This window comes from Hibiscus syriacus, unplaced genomic scaffold, assembly GCF_006381635.1.
Source record: "Hibiscus syriacus cultivar Baekdansim isolate YM2019G1 unplaced genomic scaffold, ASM638163v2 tig00110621_pilon, whole genome shotgun sequence".
NCBI lineage: Eukaryota > Viridiplantae > Streptophyta > Magnoliopsida > Malvales > Malvaceae > Hibiscus > Hibiscus syriacus.
The window spans coordinates 2,015,444-2,038,846 of record NW_024062802.1 but is presented as its reverse complement, the minus strand read 5'-3'; the positions used below and the strand labels follow the sequence as shown (position 1 = coordinate 2,038,846).

Below are 23,403 nucleotides of genomic sequence, written 5' to 3'. Positions count from 1 at the left end.
CCGACCCGACCCGAACACCACATTAAAAAAACCCGACCCGAACCTGATTTTTTTATAAAAAAAAAAAAATCCGACCCGATCTGGTCGAGTTCGGGTTAGATGCCCATCCCTAGACTTAAGTGGTAGGTGTACCTATGATGTATGCTTATGTTATAATTGATGCTTGTGTGTTTGTTGAAATTGACGCATCGATGAAGTGCTTAGTAGGAGATAAGTATATGAAGCTTAGTTAAGTAAATGAATTTTGTAAATTACACAAATGTCTACGCTTTTCAAGATTGTTTACAAATTAATCCCTTAATATATTTATAAATTATAAATTATTTACAAATGAGTCATTGTCAGGTTTTTTTATGTACGACTTATCGATCAAGTTTTAATGATGCTATGTATTATGATTTCAATTCAATTTAATCTCTATATTTGATTGTCTATGTTAGAGCTATATAAAAGATTTAGAATTTTAATTACATTCGAATTTGAATTATTTTAGAATCTAAATATAACAATGTATGTTCGAATAAACTTCCAGTCTAAATAAGAATGTTACATTATAGAGTACCCAAAATTTAAAATATATATTGAATACATAAATATTTTAAAGATAATTATCTTGTACACTTAATATTAGTTCTCATTAAGTTCAACAACTTACGGAGTAAGTAGTTAAAAACTCTTAGCTGACACTTCCTCTCTTTCTCTTAGATTGTGAATTCAATCAACACCAATTAGGAGCAAAAATTTTCTTTTTTTTCTTCCCAAGATGAAAATTGTTCAAAATATTAATTTCATAAATATTAGTCCCATAATTAAACTTCTTATTGAAATATCAAGTTTTGATCGATTTCAGTTTAAGAAAATTTTCAATTTCAAGTTACAAACAAGATGTAAGTACGAAATTGAAAGAAAATACTAAGATTAAGTACCAATTTAGATAATAAATAAATTTAAGGGCCTTTTATGGGAATTGAGGCCTTGGCCATGAGAATCGGAGAAAAATGATTTTTAAGCCATAAAAAAAGATCTCGCAGGAAGAAGGATTGAAAAAATTCACCAAGGCAGCAGCACCAAGCAAAAGGGCAAGAGAACAAGAGGGACACAAGGAGAGAGCCTTGAGGAGTTCGTGTTTCTGTCTTACTTATTCAGAAACCCTAGTTTTTCATCGTCTTCATCTATCCCTTCAGCCCTACTCTCTTCCTTTTAGCTGTCCTACTGTTTCAAATTCTCCAATAAAACGACCGTCATTTCCTCGCCCCACCTTTAATGCTAATTATTTCTCAATTCTGGGGTTTCCTCTCCTAAAAGCTTGAATTTTACCATTGAAAGCGAAAAGAATCGGAGGTTTTGGGGTTTGGGTGGTGAAAAATAATTTCAACAACAAAAGTAAGCTATGTACAGTCATATAGATCGAGGGGGAGGGTCGTCGAAATCGGAGCTAGTCGGAGGAACGTTGGATCGGAAGCGCTTAAACGATGCGCTGGACAAGCAACTAGAGAAGTCGTCCCCATCCACTTCGAGAGGCTTCAACAGAAAAGACAAAGAAAGGTCCTCTGTTCCTTCAAATTCCATCGGTAAATCCCAGCTTGATCATCGCGATTTACGCTCCGCAGCTCTATCCAAAGCCAAGTGTGATGGTTAGTTACTTATCTATCACTTTCCTTCTTCGTTCCTGCTTTCTTTTTAAACCCTGTGATTAACATGTGACGGACCGTGTATTTGCTGATGCATTCGCTTATTTTTCGAGTTAATTTGATTTGGTAGGATCTGGGTTTTTAAGTGTTCGTCGGAAGCTCTGAGCTGATGCGTTTGTGTATTTGCACGTGAAAAATGTTTAAATATTTATAACTTCTTTATTAGCTATGATTATTTGTAGAATTCTTACTTAACCTATTCCATTTTCAATGTGCGTTTTTAAAAGACAAATTCTTTAGAACATGGCTCGCTGAAAGTAGGTTGTTGATAGGTTTTATTAAAATATACTCGTGTTTCCATGTATGAATGTTTGGACATTTGATGCCATAATACTTTCCATGTGTTGCGATATGTTCTTGTAAGTTAGCATTTGGGTTTTTAACTATTAAATGTGAACTTCTTCTTAGTTGTATATTGTTCTTTATTGCAGAGGAGTCTGAAACAGAGAGTGAAGAATCAGATGTTAGTGGTTCTGATGGAGATGACACGTCTTGGATCTCGTGGTTTTGCAATTTGCGAGGCAATGAGTTTTTCTGTGAAGTTGATGATGACTACATCCAGGATGATTTTAATCTTTGTGGTTTGAGCAGTCAAGTTCCATATTATGACTATGCGCTTGATTTAATGTTGGATTTTGAATCCTCCCATGGTAAGCACTTTCAAATTGCAGTATACAAAATTTGATGAGTTGATGTCCACTCATGGAGGTGCTATTACTTCCCAAAATCAGACCAGCAGTTAAGAGATGTTTTTACCTCTTTGATTCAAATTTCCATAAATGTTATATTTTGGGTCTTCATGAGGTTCGGCCAGGGAAGATCGGTAGATGAAAGTTTTCTAGGGGACATCCGAGTTTATTTTGGTTGTTTGGTTAATTATGACCCACATGATGTTGAGACTGTAACTCACTGGAGATTAATCTGATCATATGCAATATTAAGTTGGTTGTGGCTTGTTTAGTAGTCTGTAGGAAGTATGCACAACTGTATAAATTGTTTCTGCAGAATGTTAACATCATAAATGTTACTCTAAAGTGAATCGTGGAAATATATTATTGCAGCAGTTTTTCTGAATATGTAGTTTGCTGTTATAATGTTATTATCTATATTTACCTATTTTTTCTGGGTTTTTTTAATTATTTGCATCATCCCTGTGGTATGTGACAGTTTGCTTTGAATATCAATTTTTTTTAAAGTATGGCCCCTACTTTTATTTCTATCAACTCATCAGCCATCCATGCACATTGATTCTTGTTATTAAGAAGACGTTTTTTGGATTTTATAGGTGATATGTTCACTGAAGAGCAGAATGAATTGGTTGAATCAGCAGCTGAGATGTTGTTCGGTCTTATACATGTCCGTTACATATTAACTAGCAAGGGAATGTCTGCTATGGTAAAATTGCTGTAATTGTTCATTCTTTTGCTCTCCGTGACTTTTTCACATCTTGTATTCAAAATTCTACTTGCAATCCTATTCCAGTTGGAGAAATACAAAAATTATGACTTCGGTAGATGCCCAAGAGTATACTGCTCTGGACAACATTGTCTTCCGGTTGGTCAGTCAGATATCCCTCGTTCAAGCACTGTGAAAATCTACTGTCCAAAATGCGAAGATATTTACTATCCTCGATCCAAATATCAAGGCAGTATCCTTTCTATTTCATGTACTACTTTACCGTCTATTTGTGGAGAATCAAAATACCTATAGTTCTACTTCTCTACTATATTACACTTGTGACATGACTCGCATCATACTTGCATCTTACTCAAATTAATCATACTTATCTTTTGAACTACCTTCCTTGTGCATATTAAAATTGTCCTCAAGTAAGCCATATGAAATTACTTAATAATTTTTATTTTAAAAAAGGAAATTACCTTATAATTTGATCTAGTTTAGCGGGAGACACCCTATTATTTTCTGTTGTTGCTATGTTGTCATTTTGTGTCTGCAGTGTGAATATATCTCCTGTTTCGTCCCGAAAGTTATGATGCCTGTAGGATTTTCTAGATTCTTAAAGTTTTGGATTTTTTTATTAAGTTAGCAGATGATAGAGTGCCCATGCTCATGAATTTATCATCTTCCTTAGGTCAATTTTTGGGAGAAGCTACATGTTTCCAAACGCCCTTTAACAATGTCTCTTAGTTTGCAGGTCTTTTTTGTCTGTGTAGGTGGAACCAAACATTGGTATGACTTGTTGGTTCTCCCTATTTCCTTTTACCAAATCATGGGTGCATGCTTAATTTTCTTGACATTAACAAGATATGGACGGAGCTTATTTCGGGACTACATTTCCACATCTATTTCTTATGACATATGGACACTTGAAGCCACAAAAGCCGACTCAAAACTATGTCCCGAGAGTTTTTGGCTTCAAGATCCATAAGCCCTGGTGACTTGAGATATCCTATTGTGGGACGGTGGTGATTTTCTCTTGCCCTGGTTCTTCTTTCACTGCAGTGGATGATGCCCTAACATACAGGGTGATGAAGTGCACAAAAAAAGGAACAATTGTTGGAATGTTAAGAAAAAAATGAAATTATGTTTAGCTCAACATATATGTATTCATTCATGAATTGAACAGATCGTTTGTAAGCATATTAGGGTTCTGACATCTGTCCTGCTTTCTGCTTCCTCTCTAGGCTCATGGTTTGTCCCTGCGCTTCGGTCAATATTGAAGGGGCTCAGTAAAAGAATGATATGATTTTGACTGCATTATTGTTTACGTCGTAAGGTCACCTGCCCAAATTTGGGTTTGAAATCATCCATATAATATGGATTAGTTGGAACTTTTTCTTTAATCCTTTCATTAAGCTTAAACAAAATGGGCAGAGTTGTAAATTATGTTCTTTTTAATTGATTTCCTCTGTTAACTAACTTATTACCAGGTTTTCTTTAAAGGGTTGTTAATGGCATGATGATGGCATGTTGGAGTAGCTTTGGGATAAGCACGATAGGGTATAGACCTATGAAATAAATTTTAATAGATAAAAATAGATTATATATATTAAAAAATAAATGATATGAGAATTTAGAATTTTTTTAAATCCATCAACCAAGAAAACTAATGTAGTAGTTCAAGCAGGGTAGGCATGTCACTGCCCTAACATCAGTTTAGTTTTTTCCTTAAATTTATAGGGTTCAATCCAAAAAGGACAGCCATTGTACTTGGACTTTTGAGGAAACCAAAGCTTTAGGCTGCCTCCAATTTTAATGTGAGATTGATATTTTCAAAGCTTTAAGGTGTAATTAAACATCTGAGAATAGGATATAAACGGCGCTGACATTTGTACCGAATCAAATGGAGCCACGTGGATTTATACTATCGGTAGCTTTGAACGGCCACTTTTTGAACGAGTACAATTCTATATCGTCCTGACGTTCTCCGCAAGTGAAGGCGGGCATCGATATTATCAAATCCAAAAATCACATATTATTACTTAATTTTAGTTTTGTGAATTTATCAAATTAAATTAGAGGCTGATTTTTTTGCAATAATGCAATAATCCAGTCAGTCGGAAAAAAAAATTACTCGAATAGTGCATCCGAAAGATTATTTATTAGAATATGATGAATGTTACAGTACACATCAAATTCGCATTAGGCTCAAAGTAGATTATATTTGACGTCATTTAATTTTAAATAATGTATCGTTTATATTATTAGATTTTTAATTATTCTAATTATAATGTTAAATTTTGATTTTAAAAATATCATTATATTATTAAGATTCAAACTACGTGATGACATAGATAAAACAATAACATTTTAGTATGACTATTGATGCAAAAAACGATGTTGTTTAAAGCACTAAATTTTAAGCATATATCAATTTTATCTTTAATCCTTTAAATGATTCGCTTTTAGGTACTACATTTTTCCGGTCGTCATTGGAAGTGAATCATCACTTGTCATTGATCGTCATTCGCTGTAAGACCAATATAAAAATGCATGCATTTCATCTATTTTTCTTTTTTTAGGTTTGACTCTCATAAAACCCATTTAAAATCGAAGAAATTACAAAAAAATATATGTAATTTTTAGAGATTTGAAGGCTTTCTCATATTTGAGGGTTGAGGAATTTGTTTAAAAATTTGAATGACGATAAGTATTATTTTGATAAGATGATAATGCATCGCCCAATAATGATAGATGAGATTTTATATAAATCTCGTAGATATTATTTATCAGAGATATAATACACTCATAATATGAGTGCAAAATTTAATTTAAATAAAAAAATCCAATACAATATTAGGCTTTTTGCTGTGTCACGCCCTTGGAACTTCGACGCCTCGGAACGTGCGGCCTTAGTCGCCTTCTTTGTGATTGTGGTTAGGCCAGTCTGAAAACAACCCAAGCAAAAATGCTTAGATTCCTAACGGAAGCAAAAATAAGAGAACTAGCACAAAAGCAAGATAAGAGAAGAAGTTTGAGAGAATGTTATATGATTTCTCAAATGAATAAATGAGCACAAATGAGGAGGGGATGCCTCTATTTATAGTTGAAGCTCCCCTCAATGAACGGCTAAGATCTAATTACATCGACGACCAAGATTGAATACACTTTACCTAATCCCACAATTCAAGGGATTGTGTTTTCTATACAAAATTAAATCCCACCAATCAAGATATTGAAGTTGTAAAGTCTTTGGCGGGTCCTGGAATATCCAAAACCCCATTTAAGTAGTCTTAGGCTACTTCTCATGGGCTGACCTCGGTTGTGGGCTTGTGGTCTGTGACATTCTCCCTCACTGGTTTTGGTGTCGCCCTCGTCACTCTTCTGGCATGAAATTGGTCTATTCGGGTCTTGAATTGCGAAAGTCCCTCGACATGCTCTCAATTTCCTTCACACTCGGGTTGACCCTTCCACATGACAAAGTACTCATGCCTCGGGCAGTGTCTTGGTCGTCGAATAACTCTCTCTGCCTGTAATCTTGAATCTCCTTGTCATAGGAGATCGCTACTTCGACTGGCGTTCGGTGTGACTTGCCTCGATTCGGATCCTCTACATCCTAATAGTACGATTTGAGTATACTAACATGGATCACGAGATGCACTCGGATGGTTGAAGGTAACTCTAACTTGTAGGTCATGGTGCCTATCTGCTTTACAACTCGGAACGGACCCTCGTACCTTCGCACAAGCCTCTTGTACATATTTGTATGTGTAACACCTCAACCCGTATCCGACCCGGATACGAGTCCGAAGTGTCACATTGACTTTTCAAACATTTATTCGTATAAAAATAGTGAATACTTTAAAAACTTTTATAACATTTAACTTATTCAAAAACATTTACAAAACTATTCAGAGCTTATACAATATATTCTTTTGATTACATGCCAACTAGAACTTTATATATAAAAATACATATTATTCACCTCTCTTCTGATCTGACATTCGGTAAGGAGAACTGACCTGTCTTGTTCCTCTTTACTTCTCTTTTCGCTTTCCAAACCTACGTGTGAAACAATCACACGCTAAGTCGATGACTTAGTGAGGCATATAAAACATATAATATTTCATATAACATAAAGCATACATAAACATATACCATCATTATCATAATCTCTATCATTATCATTAAGAAACGCACATAACATCATATGGTTCATGAAACACATTTCAAACCACGTGTACACCCATCGTATACATATCACATTCAGTATGTTTGTTTATTCTCTTTATTAGCCCATGTACACTAGTGAGAACTTAAGGTATGTGAGTATATTGAGGTTGTGCACACATATGTTGTCAACACAGCTCGATCAATGTCCCGAAGGACCTATCCAGAGGTTATAAAGATCCTCGGTAACTATCCAGAGGTTATAAAGATCCTCGGTAACTGTCCATAGGTCCCGAAGAACCTAGGTAAACTATCCATATGTTCCTTAGAACATAGGTATACTGTCCATATATCTCGAAAGACATAGGTAGTTCTTTGACTCTTGGCATGCCAACTATACCTACAGTTCTCATAACTCATAACATGGGCATTATCATTATGAATACATTTCTCATCACTTGTTCTTTCTCTTCTGTCACATACCACATGTATGTGTAACCATGTATTTCATATCATATATTTTATAATAGATTCTTATATCATTATTTGTTTCCTTCCTACCTATTCACAATCACACTAACATGTAATGCAAGCAAGATGTATTAATACATACATGTAACCACGTACTCATACACACATAAGCATCATATCAGTCACAAATCAAATAACATTTTAGGAGTCACTTCTTACTATAGTAACTCCATCACTGGCTCATCACAAGACAATGTTTATTCGATAACATAAGTACAATTAAATTGCACTCACCTTAGCTTTGCTTTGATTCGATTCTAATCCTTCAATTATTTTTGAATGGGATCACGTTCTATATCTACATAATGATTCATAGATCTATATCAGTATTATAACTAATATACTCTAATGGTTCACTCCTTAGACTAAGAAAAATGCCAATTTCATCTTTCAATGAAAGTATGCATCGATGCACTACTGATGCATCGGTGCATAAAATGCATTCGATGTTGTATTATCACTGGGATGCATCGATGCATGCCTTATGCATCGATGCACTAATTGCATTCGATGTTTCTATTTTAAAAGAGTGCATCGATGCACTACCTATACATCGATACACCTTCAAACAAAATTCTGGGTTTTAACCTTGATGCATCGATGCACTATGAATGTGCATCGATGCACTCTGCCCAGAACCTCTTTTTGAACCCGAAAATCATCAACTCTTCACTCAAATGCTTCATATTTCATCCCCTTTCATAATCCTAACTTTCATATACATGTTTAAACTCATTTATAATCATTTATCCCATCTTTAACCTTAATATCCTCTCTTCTTTAGGAACTTCAAGAATCATACCCTATTTTCCACATGTTTCAAATCCAATTCTAACATTTAATACTTCTTAATTTAGCTGATGACAAGTCAAATTTAGTTCCCAATTCAACTTATCATCTCTTTTCCAAAGATTTACTTAAAAACCCATTTTCTTTGATATTTCATAACTCCTTTATCTTTTGATTTTAAGATAACTTAAGCTTTATTTAAGCTTAGTTATCCTCTAATGATCAAAACCCAACCTTTAATTCAACAAATAATCAGGAAATCATAAACTCACCTTTGCTTAGCTTCCACGGGGAGGAGGAAGAAGAAATGAAGAAGAAGATGAAAATGTTTTCATCTTCTACGTTTTCATATCTTATAAAAGGGATAAAATATCTTTAATGTCAAATGACCATTTTACCCTTTAATTCCTTTAATAATTACTAACAACTTTTAGGAAATATTTTCATATAAATAACTGAACTAATCCATTCTTCTACTTTAGTCACCAAATTCTGAAACTTTACAATTTGGTCACTAACCCATAGTTTGGGATGTTACAGTATGGCACAAAATGTTGGCTAATTTTGCAAGGACAAGATCTCCAACTTAAAAGTTCACGTCCCTACGCTTTCGGTCAGCCCACTTCTTGGTCCGCTTCCCCACCTTTTGTAAACAAGCTCGGGCTAAGTCAGGTTGCTCATGCCACTCTTTGGCAACATTTTGTGTTGATGGATTTGGCCCCTCATATTTAGTAACAACCGTGTTGGGTGTCAACGGTTGCTGCCCGGTCACGATCTTGAATGGACTTTTGTTTGTCGCATCGCTCCATTGCAAGTTGTAGGAAAATTGGGTCACATCCAGTAACTTTGGCCAGTCACGTTGGTTGACACTCACATAGTGCCTCAGATAAATATCCAACAAAGCATTCACTCGTTCGGTTTGTCCATCAGTTTATGGATGAATTGCAGTGGAAAAGTTCAAGATTGATCCCATCAACTTGAACAACTCCGTCCAAAATCTTCCCGTGAACCGTGTGTCTCGGTCGCTAATGATGGTTTTCGACATCCCCCAATACTTTACCATATGCTTGAGGAAAAGTCGAGCTGCCTCCACGGTTGGACACACCTTAGATGCTGGTATGAACGTCGCATACTTCGAAAACCTGTCAACTACAACGATTATGCTAGAAAGTCCATCAGTCTTGGGCACACCTATGATAAAATCCATGGAAATACTATCCTATGAGCGCTTAGAAATGGGCAAAGGTTACAACAGTCCCGCCGGTTTCTTTGCCTCGATTTTACCTTACTGACACACAAGATAAGTCTTTACATAGGCCTGCACATCTTCATACATGTGTGGCCAATAATACAGCTCCAAAAGTAGGGCCAAAGTCCGACCAACTCCCGAATGTCCCGCCCATTTGGAATCATGGCATTCTATTATGAGCTCATTGCGTAACTTTCCATATCGAGGCACAAAGAGACGATGTCCTCGATAATAAAACAATTCTCCCTCGAGCAAAAACTCCCTGGTTCGCCCCTCCTTAGCTTTCTCTATTATTCATTCGGCCACAGGATCATGGGGTAACCCTTCTTTGATCATCTCGAGTAAAGTACCTTCCACAGTCTCGATGGCATACCTCCGACTTAAGCCATCCGCAACACAATTCACCTTCCATGCCTTGTATTCCATAGAGAAGTCAAACTCGGCAAGAAACTCTTACCAACGAGCCTGCTTGGGAGAAAGCTTATTTTGGGTGAGGAAGTAACTGTTGGCAACATTGTCGGTAAACACCACGAACTTGGACCCAAGCAAATAATGTCATCATGTACGTAAACAGTGCATAACCGTAGTCATCTCTTTCTCATGGATCATGTATCTCCTCTCGATTTCATTGAGTTTTCGGTTTCCGTAAGCAACCGCAAGTCCATCTTACATTATGACCCCACCAATGGCAATGTCGGATGCATCGATGAATACTTCAAATGGCTTGGTGTGATCTGGAAACACCAAAATAGGCTCGCTTATCATAACAAGCTTGATTTCTTCAAAGGCACTTTGGCACTTCGGGCTCCAATCCCACCTTTTATCTTTCTTTAATAACTCGGTCAAGGGGTGATGATTTTTTAGTAGCCTTTGACAAACCTCCAGTAATAGTTGGCCAACCCCAGGAATGACCTCAGTTCCGTCACATTGGTTGGCACCTTCTATTCATCAATGGCCCGAATTTTGTCCCTATCCATTCAGATCTCGCCACCTTCAATAATGTGGCAAAGGAAAGAAACCTCCGTTTTGGAAAATTAGCGCTTCTCTTCTTTAACAAATAGGTCATTTTCTCGCAACCCCATGAACACTTGTTTCAGGTGTTCAATATGCTCCTCCAACTTCTTACAATAGATGAGAATGTCGTCTAGGTAGACTACAACGAATCGATCTAGAAATGGCTACCAAGGCATCACAAGGTATTCATAAGAATCGTACATTGGTGAACCACTTTACGCTACCAAGCTGATCGAACAAGTCTGCAATGAGAGGAATTGGGTACTTGTTCTTCACTGTGAGCTTATTTAAAGCCCAATAATCGATGTATATTCGTAAAGAACCATCATACTTTTTTTGAAACAACACTGGTGCACCATAAGGGGACTTGGATGGTCGGATGTATCCGGCATCGAGGAGATCCTTCAACTGTCTGTGCATCTCCTCTAACTCCGGTGGAGCCATTCGACAAGGGGTTCAAGCGGATGGTTCCGTATTCGACATAAGCCCGATCTTGTGATCTATCTTTCTCTTTGGAAGTAACTTCTTAAGCAACTCGGCAGACATCACATCTTTGAATTCTGCCAAAACGTGACTCACCACATCGGGAACTTCTTTGGTTGTGGTAGGCTGATCACACACCAAGACAGCTAAGAAGGTTGGTTTCTCCTTGCGCACCGCCTTCGCGAATTAGATTGTGGACAAAACTTTGGCCCCTACTTCAGGCCCTCAGCTCACTATAACAATACATTGTTTCTTTGGATCCATGATGCACAAACAACCGGTAAAAGGTATTGGGAAAACATTGATCCTGTCCAAGAAACTTAACCCAAGCACAAAGTCGAAGTCATCAAGAGGAATCACCTTGATGACTTCCATTCCGGACCAACCTCAAATAGTTAACTCAATTCCCTTTGTGACCCCTACAATCAGAACTTCTTCGACATTTACGGTTTTGATGGAACCACTTGTCTTCTCAACATAAAGGCAAAGTCTTTTGGCAATTTGTTTGGACATGAACAACTCTGAGGCACCGATGTCCATTAGTGCACTCAATTTCTGGTCAGCAACGTTGACGTCAACGAACATCAACCCTTCTTCTTCCGTCCTTTCTTGACCTCCATGGTGCTAAGGATGGAGCCAAGCTTGAGAGTCTCACTCTCTTCCCCATCAGCCTCCTTGATGGCAGCAACTTTAACAAGTTGAGGGCAATATCTCTTCATGTGATTTCCTCCACAATTGAAGCACGATAAGTCTCCCTTCTTTTCTCATGTATTATAGAGCTTTATGGGTCTGTCATTCTGCTTCCCATTACCTTCTGTTGGCTTATGGAAACCTCCTTTAGCCTTCTCTCCCGTACCATTACCTTTGTGTTTTGGTTTGGGTTAGAGAAAATCAGTCTTCTTCACTTCAAACGAGGCAATGGCCTCTACTGTATCTAATGTCTTGGAGAGTTCGGTCACTCCCCTCTTCTGACTCGCCCAAGTTCGAGATTTACATCTATATCTCAGTGAAGTTCTCGACATACTCCAAGATGGTGCGGTCATGCTTCAACTGTTTCATTTTTGCTCGAGCCTCGAGCACAAATTCTTCTGATAGAAATGCTCTTTTAGTTCACCCACGAACTCCTCCTTTGTCCCAATTGGATTCATCCTCTCGAAACACCTACGTTGCCACCATAACATAGCAACATCAGTAAGATAATTTGAAGCAACATTTACCTTGGTGGTATCATCCCCGATACCCATACAGCGAAAGAATTGCTCCATGCCCCATATGTAATTCTTCACATCTTGGGCAGTTCGACTCCCCTTGAACTCATTCAGCTTAGAGACGTCGATCATGGGTCTTGGTGTATGTGAATCCCCAGTCACCCTATTCAACACTGCAGCCTTGTAGACAAGTAGCTCGCTCTTGAGCTCATTCACCTCTCGCATCATTTCGACCCTCATAGCCAAGTATATGCTCTCGAGGACTCTGGTGCGCTCATCCACTTTCTCTGTCATTTCGTTGATGAGTGCTTGAGTTTCCTGGCCAAATCCTTCCTCTACAGACTCCAGTTTCTCCAAGCAAGATTCAATCAAGTCTTGAGTCTCATTGACTTCGTTATACCGGTCTTCCAACCTACCAACTCTTTGCTCAAATGATGCTATGACACCCTTCAAGCTTCCATGCTTTTTCGCCGCAACAGCACGAGTCTCTATCACTTCGTTGGCTCTGGGGATCTCGTCTTGGTTGTGTTGTACCATTTCTCGTAAAACCTGGCTCTGATACCACTTGTCACGCCCTTAGAACTTCGACGCCTCAGAACGTATGACCTTAGTCGCCTTCTTTGTGATTGCGGCTAAGTTAACATGAAAACAACTCAAGCAAAGATGCTTAGATTCCTAACGAAAGCAAAAATAAGAGAACTAACGCAAAAGCAAGATAAGGGAAGAAGTTTGAGAGAATTATATATGATTTCTCAAATGAATGAATGAGTACAAATGAGGATGGGAGGCCTCTATTTATAGTTGAAGCTCCCCTCAATGAACGGCTAAGATCTAATTACATCGACGACCTAGATTGAATACACTTTACCTAATCCCACAATTAAAACGATTGTGTTTTCTATACAAAATTAAATCCCACTAATCAAGGGATTGTGGTTGTAAAGTCTTTGACGGGTTTCGGAATGTTCCAAACATTATTTAAGTAATCTTGGGATACTTCTCATGGACTATCATTGGTTGTGGGCTTGTGGTCCGTGACAGTTGTACCAAAAAATATATTAATTTAATTAAAAGAACGAGATCAATCGATAAAACAATGCAATTTCTTTAATTTGTCTGATTCAATCAATAAAATAAAAAAGTGTAAACTACACATGAGACCACCAAACTATGGTCAAAAGTCAATGTGACCACCGAACTATTTTTTTCTCAATCAGGCCACCAAACTATTTAATTGATTCAATCAAACCGCCGGTCGTTAATTTTAAACAGAGTTGGTGACATGTCCGTTAATAAAATTGGCATAATTATATATTTGTCCTTAATATTTACATATTATATCGATTTAGTCACTATTTTAATTCAATTAAATAAATTTAACTATCCAATTAGAACATGACACATGTTAATAGATGTATTAAAGGTTTTATTTATAAATTTTAAATCATTTAATTAAATAATTTTTTAACTAATCAAGTGATGACACGTGTCACCACCCAATTGAAATGGAAAATAGAAGAACAAAGATGCACTCAGGAAGAATCAAACTTGTGTCTGTGGGGGGAGAGGAGTAACTAGGTGCTCAAACCATTGGGCCAAAGCTCTCTAATGGTTTTAACTTAACACAATTTATATTTGGCTTGTAAAAGTTTGTTAATGATAAAAAATTAAACAAATTATTTGTTTAAATAAATTATTTTTCTTTAACCGTTAATTGAACCGAAATTTATTTAGAAATTATTAACAAAATTAACCGAATAAAATAAATTATTTTTTCTTTAACTGTTAATCGAACCAAAATTTATTTGAAAATTTTTAACCGAACCAAATTAACCAAAATTTTTTCCTTAAAATTAATCGAACCAAAATTATTTGACCGTTAATCGAACTAAAATTTATTTGAAAATTATTAAACGAACCAAATTAACCGAATTATTTTTCTTTAACATTAATTGAACCGAAATTATTTGACCGTTAATTGAACCGAAATTTATTTGAAAATTGTTAACCTAATTTTTTTCTTTAACCATTAATCGAACCGAAATTATTTGATCGTTAATCGAACCCAATTTTATTTGAAAAATATTAACCAAATTAACCGAATAAAATAATTTATTTTTCTTTAACTATTTAATCGAACCAAAATTTATTTGAGAATAATTAACCGAACCAAATCAACCGATTTTTTTCTTTAACCATTAACTGAACCGAAATTATTTGATCGTTAATCGAAAATCAAAATTTATTTGAAAATTATTAATCGAATAAAATAATTTTTTCCTTAACCGTTAGTTGAACCGAAATTTATTTGAAAATTATTAATAAAATCGAATTAACTGAATTTTTTTCTTTAATCATTAATCGAACTGAAATTTATTTAAAAAAATAAATTGTTTAATTTTTTTGTCATTAACAAACTTTTGACATGTCAAACATAAATTGTTGTAAATTAAAACTATTGAGGAGTCTTGGCCCAATGATTTAGGCGTATGGTTACTCCTCTCCACCCACAGACACAAGTTTGATTCTCCCTGAGCGTATCTTTGTCTTTCTATTTTCCATTTCAATTGGGTGGTGACACGTGTCACCACCTGATTGGTTAAAAAATCATTTAATTAAACAATTTAAAATTCATAAATAAAACTTTACAATCATGTATTGACACGTGTCATGTTCGAATTGTATATTTAAATTTTTTTAATATAATTAAAATAATGACTAAATTGATAGAATATGTAAATGTTAAGGATCAAATATATAATTATACCAATTTATTAACAGACACGTCACCACATCTGTTAAATATTAAAGGCGTGATGGTCTGATTGAATCAATTAAAAAGTTTTAAGGTCTGATTGAGACAAAAAATAATTCGGTAGTCATATTGACTTTTAACCTTAGTTTGGTGGTCTCCCGTGTAGTTTACCCAATAAAAAATGCAAATAAATAAGTGAGAGAGAATAGTTTGAAACTTTAAAGATTCAAGTCGGTTTTAATTTTTAAACCAATTACTTTGTGGATAAGTAAGTGTTAACATGTTTTTTTATTATATTAAATGAGGGGTTATTCTAGAATATTTGGTGGTGATGATATTTTAATTTCACGATATTAAGAAATAATAAAGGGCGTAGTTTGTACTTCATTTAAGTACATTCAATTATATTTTTTTAATTAATCTAAAAGAATTATAGAGTATTATTTATATATATTTCATATATATTAATTATACGAATCAAGAACAATCAATTTGATTCTTAAACTCAATTGAAAAAACTAATTTAATATATCTATCATATTATGAATTATGTCATACATCATTGTAAATTATTGTATCAATATCCTAAATCATTAGGTTGGTATTATAAAATAATATATCAACATAATAATAGTCAACAATAAAAATACTTGATCAAAGAATTACATGATTTTTTTTAAAATTTAAAAGTCACGTTAAATATAAAAATAATTCGAGATATATTTTTTTTTGAAAAGTAGAAGTATAAGCCTTGTTAGGAAATATATATATTACAGAAAAGAAGAATATTTAGGCCAAGAAAAGTTTCTTCTAGAGTGAAGGAAAGAGAAAATCACTCTTCTTCACACAAACAAGGGCAAAGGAAAAGCCAGAACAAGAAAGAATTTGAGAGTTTCATTTTGATTGGAAGCAAGCAAAAGGGTTTCATTTTGGGGGAGATTCTTTCCACGTATTTAATGCATCAGAAGAAATCGGAAGTTCAGATCGGAAAAGAAAGCAGCGGCGTCGCTTCCGATTTTAATCCCAAGCCTTCGGCCGTTCATCATAATCTTATCAATAATCCTCCAACACCTCAACCTCAACATTTTAATTACCATCACAGTTTAAATAAACTTTCCGATACTGCAGCGGCGACCAAGACGACGCCAATATCGGTTTTCCCTCAGATAGTTATCCATAACCCTTCACAAGATGACACAATTGCGCCGGCGCCGTCTTCTTCGTCTTCTCCGGCTCCTTACAAGAGACCCCTTTTGACCCAGACTTCTTCTCTCCCCAGAACCCCAACTTTGTTCCGTTTCACGAAGCCCCCACATTTCACTCCCCCTAATACGACTTCCTTCTTTTCATTTTCCATTGCTGCTAAATCTTTCGTTTCTCGGATAATTCGTCGTTTCAAGCACTTGCGTCGTCTCCGAGTTCACCTACGCTTAATCCTCCTCTTCTCTCTCCTCTTTTTCTACTTCTTAGTTTCGCATCCGAGCCACTCCTTTTTACTCGACTTCCTATCCGCTTTTGCTTTCTCCGCTGCCCTTCTTTTTTCCCTTAACCTCGCTCTCCCTCGCCTTCCTTCAATTCGCTTGTTCTTATCCCGTTCGTTTCCAATTAAGCTCAAGTCGTCGTCTTCATTTTCAAGGTCTCATTTGCCAGTGTTTTGGTCAATTGGGTCTCGGTCCAAATCCGAAAAGCGAGCGAATTCGGGGTGTTGGGTTCAAGTTTATATCAACGGAGACGTTTACGAAGGGGAGTTTCACAAGGGCAAGTGTTCAGGGAGCGGCGTTTATTATTATTATATGAGTGGACGGTACGAGGGGGATTGGGTGGACGGGAAGTATGATGGCTATGGGGTGGAAACGTGGGCTAGAGGAAGCCGGTATCGTGGGCAGTACCAGCAGGGTCTTAGGCATGGATTTGGGGTTTATAGGTTCTATACAGGGGATGTTATGTAGGAGAGTGGTCTAATGGGCAGGGGCATGGCTGTGGAGTTCATACCTGTGAGGATGGAAGTCGATATGTCGGGGAATTCCAATGGGGAGTCAAGCATGGATTCGGGCATTACCATTTTAGGTAAAGATATACATTGGTTTTATTGGTTTGTTATTGTTTTACTTCTTTTCTAGCTTATGCAATATATTATTTTATGTGTTCCTAATTGTTGTTTTAATTATCATTTTTTATGCACTCTTATTTCGCTTTGGTTCTCTGTGTCTGAATATGATGCCCGACTAGTTATTCTTTGATGTTTTAAGATTTGGGTGATGTTTTCGTAATTAACTAGTGTGCTATTAATTGTTGGGGAAGTATAAGGGTGTAGGGATTAGAAATTGGTATAAATGAAGATCAATCAATGTGTGGAAAGTGTAGTATTTTATGTTTAAATGAATCTTTGTAATTTCAGGGTTGCCTTTTAATTCTATAGACTTAATTAGCTATATGCTTCATGATCATGGTTCTGTATTTTACTAATTGTGGTTTTGAATCTTTTGATTTTCTTATTTAGGAACGGAGATACATATGCTGGGGAATATTTTGCAGATAAGATGCATGGGTTTGGTGTCTATCGTTTTGCAAATGGCCATTGCTATGAGGGTGCTTGGCATGAGGGTAGGCGACAAGGGCTTGGAATGTATACGTTTAGAAATGGGGAAACACAATCTGGTCATTGGCAAAATGGAATTCTCAATGTCCCAAGCACACAGAGCTCCACATATGCTGTGTTGCCTGTTGCTGTTTATCATTCAAAGTACTAAATGCGGTTCAGGTACTTAGACTTTTTTAATTTTGATTTTTAATCCCTTTTAAATATTAATGAAGAGGTATTTGGTGCATTATGTGATATTTTGTTCACTTTGCCTATCATCCATTTGGATGGTCCCATCTTACTTGTGTTATTTTATGTTAAATGTGATCATCCAATGTGAGATATCATAGATGAACCACTTGTAGCAATTCAAAGTAATTCGTGGAACCCGAGTTCCACAACGATGTAAATTGTGGAAAGGAGAGGCCAAATGCATATTAAGAGTTATACTCTGCAATACAACACAGTTATCTTTCAGCCTTTGCTTGGTATGAAAGGATGAAAAATTCTTAGGATGGAAATTTTGTTAATCAGATGGTCAAAATTCAACCTTCATAGCAAGCAAAGCTATAATTATCGTTGTTTTTGTAACACAAGTCAATGAACACTATGTAATCGGATCAAGACTGATTTTATTTATTTATTGGTGTTATGAACAGGAGGCTCGAAGAGCAGCAGAGAAAGCTTATGAAGTGACCAAGGTAGATGAGAGAGTGAACAAGGCAGTTGCTGCAGCTAATAGAGCAGCAAATGCAGCAAGAGTAATAGCAGTTAAAGCATTTCAAAAGTAAATGCATCCATAATAATTACAGTGACAACATTCCCAGTCCTACCACGTGAGACATCAAAAACGGCTCATTTACTTTCTAAAATACATAAGAATTGAGATTGCTGCAAGAGGATGGTGGTTTACGCGACTTACTTTCCAAATCAGGCTTATGTTCTTGTACTATTATCTTCTTATAGTGGTCTTTCTTCAAGAGGCAGTAACTTAACATGCCTGCATATTCCATGCATGACATTGAGAAAGAGACGGCTAAAGAGTAATCTATCTTTTTAATATTTTTTCCTTAAAAAGAAGTTATTATCGTACGTGCTGGGACGGATTTCCTTGCATAGAAAGGGGCTTGATGATGGTAATGGCACCATCCATATATCTTATTAGTTATAGCTGCTGCCTTTCCTTGGTGCAGTTTTGTAAAGATGGGGTAGATTATTATGTAATAATATGTAAGTGGTCGTAGGAGAGGCAGTTGAAACCTCATCCAGCTAGTCAATGTTTGTCGTGAACTTGAATGTTTCTGCAATGAAGGAAATCTTGCATCTTTTGCTTTCTTCAGACAAGAGCAAGGTAATTAATCAATAATATGCCAAGTTCAATTGCAGTGCTTTGGGGGTAACATATTAATACATGGAAGGACATAAAACTTATCAGAACTAAGGGCAGGGAAACAGCAACTACTAGAGAATGTTGCAATGTAACCATTCTTAAACACCAAGACTGCTTCAATCGAGTTAAAAGATCAAAATATCCCAAATGGTAAAAACATGTTTGCGATCCACTGCAGTAGAGTTCCATACATCAAAAATGAAAAGAAAAGAACAGAAGCATTAACTCTCGGTCTGCTCCCTAAGCCTCCGAATGGTACTCCTGACAGTAACAGCACTTGCAGTGCTGCACTCAAAGAAAAAACAGAAAAAAAATGTAATTAGATGGAGAAATGACAATTCAAGCAAATAAGCTTGCAAAACATGGACAACAAACTAACTTCATAGTGTAAGCGCCTCCAGCTTTCACTTTGCCACAGTCTTTGCATCCCCAAATCCCCACAGCTTTCCTCTTCACCGCATACTGCATCGTTTCATGTTAGATTACATAAGCAGCTATCAAGCAACATCATAAACAAGTAGAAAACCGATGTTGATAGACGAGAAAACTACCTTTCCACAAAACTCACAAAAGTACTTGCTATGCTGGCTGACCTCCATCTTCTTAATCTGCTTACGCAGACTAGCACCATATCGGGTACCTGAAATTTACCAGATGCTATCACCATTCTAAATACACAAACGCAAAGGCGCACCATGTAAGTACAATTCAAAATCATACAAATAAGCTACTAGACTGCTATTAACAGTATAATATTCAATATGTTATAAATTCATGGCATTTCAATGCAGCAAGACAACGGAATAGTTCACATAGAGTTCGTCTCTCATCACAAGGATGCCAAATTATAAATAGAAACAAACAGCGTACATACCATACTTGCCGACAATACCGGCCTTCTTCGTTCTCTTTGTCTGCACAAAATTAAAGAGATGAAGAATTAACACCAGCTACCAACTTGAACATACGAAAGATTAAAAGGAAATTAACAAGTCCGATGCATCACAATAAAACAATTACTTAATTCGTATTACCAATAGTAACTTTGGGTAGTAAATTTAAGAAATAATGTGAAGCAATGTGAATTCAGTGAAAGAAAGTGTACCATTATGGAGAGCTCTGTGGATGCGCGGAGTAAAAACCCTAGAAATGAAATCCCACTCGCAAAGCTATGATGCGCGGCCAATTGAGTGGAGAAAGAGGGTTGACAATGCACACGCTTAAATATTATTTGCCCTAGAACCCGATCCTTAAGCCCAATTTCATTTGGGCCGCACGTTACCTGGCCTGAAACAATAAACTTTATCTTCGCTAACTTCATTTCTAAGCCCATTAACTTGATCCGAAATATCTGATAGATTCCAGATATTATATTGGAGCACGAACCAAATGATTTTAGTGATTAAGAAATTATTGGTTTTGAGTTTGGACACTACGTATGTATTTTTGTATGAGCATTCAATATGAAATGACTGAGAGTCTAATATAGAAATTAATTTAATATATTAAAAAGAATATTAAAAAATAAAGAAATTTATCTACTCAATTTTTTTAAATAGATTCTCGATTTTGTAACTTTTAAATCCACCATCGATCATAACGTAAAGTGATTCTGTATTAGTAGCCAACAACGCAAGAAAATAATGGTTAACACCTCTGGTTAGTGTTTAATGGCTATTTTTTTTATCTAGTTCCAATCTTATTAAATTTTGATATTTTATAATTTTATTACATTATAAAATATTTTAAAAACCTTATTTAAAAAAAAATAACATAAAAATAACATAGCACTTATATATCTTTTGAGACGGATACGTACGAAGACAACTGCTTGAACCACACTTTTGAAATATCATCTTTTCCGTCGTGTATTCCTACCACTTTCCTGGAAAACAAGATTACAGATAATACTTGGAGCAGCGCAAGGATTAGCTTATCTGCACGAGGGCTTAGAAGTTCAGGTTCCTTTTTAAAACACTTAAACTATGCATTATCATCAGATTTTGGTTATCCAATGTGTTATTGGATGAGAAGTTCAACCCGAAACTTTCGGATTCCGGGTTGGCAAGGGAGGGACCAATGGCTGGCCGTACGCATGTTTCAACAACGGTTAGTGTTTTGATGTTCCATGTTTCAACATGGAACATCATAGTACTTGTTTATGATGATGACAATTGACAAGGTTTCGTTGTGATCAGGTTGTCGGGACATATGGACCCTCGACTCCAGAACCAGTATTCGATCGGTGCAGCTAGAGAAATTGCTAAGTTAGCAGATACTTGTTTAGTAAAAAGTCGGAAGCAGCGGCCCAAGATGAGTGAGGTGGTGGAGATACTAAAGCAGATAATCCAAGCTTCGGAGGAAGGAATCGCCGAGGAAACCGGGATTCCTATTGGGGCATCGGAAATTCAAGCAGCCGAGACAGAAGAGAAAACGAATAATCGATCTGGAAGAGGCGGATGGCACATCTTGCGAAGTTGGGAGAGCATGTAGAAGGTGCAAGTAGGAGGAGATTGATGATGTTGCAGCGGGGTAAAGTGCCTGCCCTTCATTAGCGCAGATATAATTCAAGCAACTATATTTTGAAGCAATATTAGCTTGTAATCGTTCAAACTATTTAAAAAATATAAGAGGGGATTATGACCTAACAATCATCGCAAAATGATAGATCTTTAAATTGTTCTTTTTTTCATTAATGAAAACTGCACAGTCCGATGCCCGTGCCCTCGGCCATCATCCCAGAAAAAAACCCCTAAAATACAAAACTTTCTCGAAGTTTCTTCTTCGTTTTGATTTGTTTACTCAAAATTGATACATCACAATGCAAGAAAAAAGCAAGACGTGATTAGTGATTACTGGATTAGTTCACAGCAACCGTGCCGGTCCGTACAGTTTTGTTACCAGTAGAGTTCTGGGCATCTGATTTCCTAAGAGATCTACCGGATTTCCAGTTCTTTTCTCTCGCTTCGTCGATCTCCATCTGTTTTTGTCTACACTCTTTGCTGCAAAACGGCGTATTCCCTCTGCGACAATTTCCCACCAAGACCATAATCAATCACAACGCTCAAACAATATTTTTTCCGTTTTTACTAAATTCTCATAGCTAAACACATCTTATGAATTAAAAGTGAATGATAAAAAAAACTAACCTGTACATGAAAATATCGGAATTGTGAAGCGATCTGCGGCAAAGAGAGCAGGCATCGAGGAAATGGGAATCGTACTGATCTTGGCACCCGGAGTAATAATAATAATCCGACATGGTTCGCTACTGTTGATTGATTTATAACAAAACAACACAAAAAAGAAAGAAAAACAATGGCCGAAACTGCAAATTTGCAGTTTGTGAGTGGCTATGCGAGAAGAAGAGTGAGGGCAGCAGTTCAAGTACGGGAGCCTCGAGACTTTTAAAAAGGGAAAGCTTTGACTTGGGGCAATCAAGTACTACACGCTCTATTATATAAAACTTAAATCCCGTTGTTAATGACACGTGTTATCAGTTCGTGGCAGTGTTGTAAACGTAAGTGGTTTACGATGCGGTCCTGTATGCTTGATGAGAGTGGGTTTTTCCCTATACGTTAACGATACTAATTTATAAACAAGAATAAAATTCAGTATTCTTTTTTGGAAAAATTATACTTAAAGTTTCTTAATTATAGGGTTGATAATAAACAGAATATTTTTCTTTTAAAAGTTACATGTAGGTCACTTTGTTGTTAAAGTTTAGACACATGTCTAATGTAACCTGGTATAATAATTTTTCTAATCTCTAAAACTTATATATTTATTAATTTTATCTTAATTTAAAATAATTCTATAAATTTAATATTTTATATTTAGAATTTTCATCAATTTAAATTATTTTTACAATTATAGAATATTGTAAAAAACAAGTTAGTTCATCAGATCAAAACAGTAGTTGGGTAACTATTTTCTATCACAAATTATCAATAAACTACTATTAAATTATTATTATACCAAAAATTTAATATAACATCCTGAGAAAATAATAGAGAATAAAATTATATTTTTAAAATATGACTAAATTTATTGAATTATTTTAAATTAAAATTAGAAACAAATTGATAAGTTATATAAGTTTTGAGGATTAAAATTATTATTACACTAGACTATGTACGTT

At 35.9% G+C, this 23,403-nt stretch overlaps 3 protein-coding genes and 1 pseudogene across 3 annotated transcripts; 2 read left to right on the top strand and 2 right to left on the bottom strand.

Annotated features, from left to right (window-relative positions):
* Positions 1 to 1,088: 1,088 nt before the first annotated feature.
* LOC120136029 (putative casein kinase II subunit beta-4) lies at positions 1,089 to 4,190 on the top strand. Its single transcript, XM_039152150.1, has 5 exons — positions 1,089 to 1,634; positions 2,123 to 2,341; positions 2,977 to 3,086; positions 3,174 to 3,339; positions 3,957 to 4,190. Exons 1-5 carry the CDS (start codon positions 1,391 to 1,393, stop codon positions 4,088 to 4,090), a joined length of 873 nt encoding a protein of 290 aa, XP_039008081.1. The 5' UTR covers positions 1,089 to 1,390; the 3' UTR covers positions 4,091 to 4,190.
* On the bottom strand, positions 2,013 to 20,506 carry LOC120136030 (60S ribosomal protein L37a-1). Its single transcript, XM_039152151.1, has 7 exons — positions 20,368 to 20,506; positions 20,137 to 20,176; positions 19,814 to 19,902; positions 19,642 to 19,724; positions 19,483 to 19,547; positions 7,920 to 7,927; positions 2,013 to 2,024 (listed from the first exon to the last, which is right to left on the bottom strand). Exons 1-5 carry the CDS (start codon positions 20,368 to 20,370, stop codon positions 19,484 to 19,486), a joined length of 279 nt encoding a protein of 92 aa, XP_039008082.1. The 5' UTR covers positions 20,371 to 20,506; the 3' UTR covers positions 2,013 to 2,024; positions 7,920 to 7,927; position 19,483.
* Positions 16,102 to 18,712, top strand: LOC120135914 (annotated as a pseudogene).
* A 1,498-nt stretch (positions 20,507 to 22,004) lies between the features above and the next one.
* On the bottom strand, positions 22,005 to 22,625 carry LOC120136031 (FCS-Like Zinc finger 3-like). Its single transcript, XM_039152152.1, has 2 exons — positions 22,412 to 22,625; positions 22,005 to 22,285 (listed from the first exon to the last, which is right to left on the bottom strand). Exons 1-2 carry the CDS (start codon positions 22,522 to 22,524, stop codon positions 22,123 to 22,125), a joined length of 276 nt encoding a protein of 91 aa, XP_039008083.1. The 5' UTR covers positions 22,525 to 22,625; the 3' UTR covers positions 22,005 to 22,122.
* Positions 22,626 to 23,403: the final 778 nt, after the last annotated feature.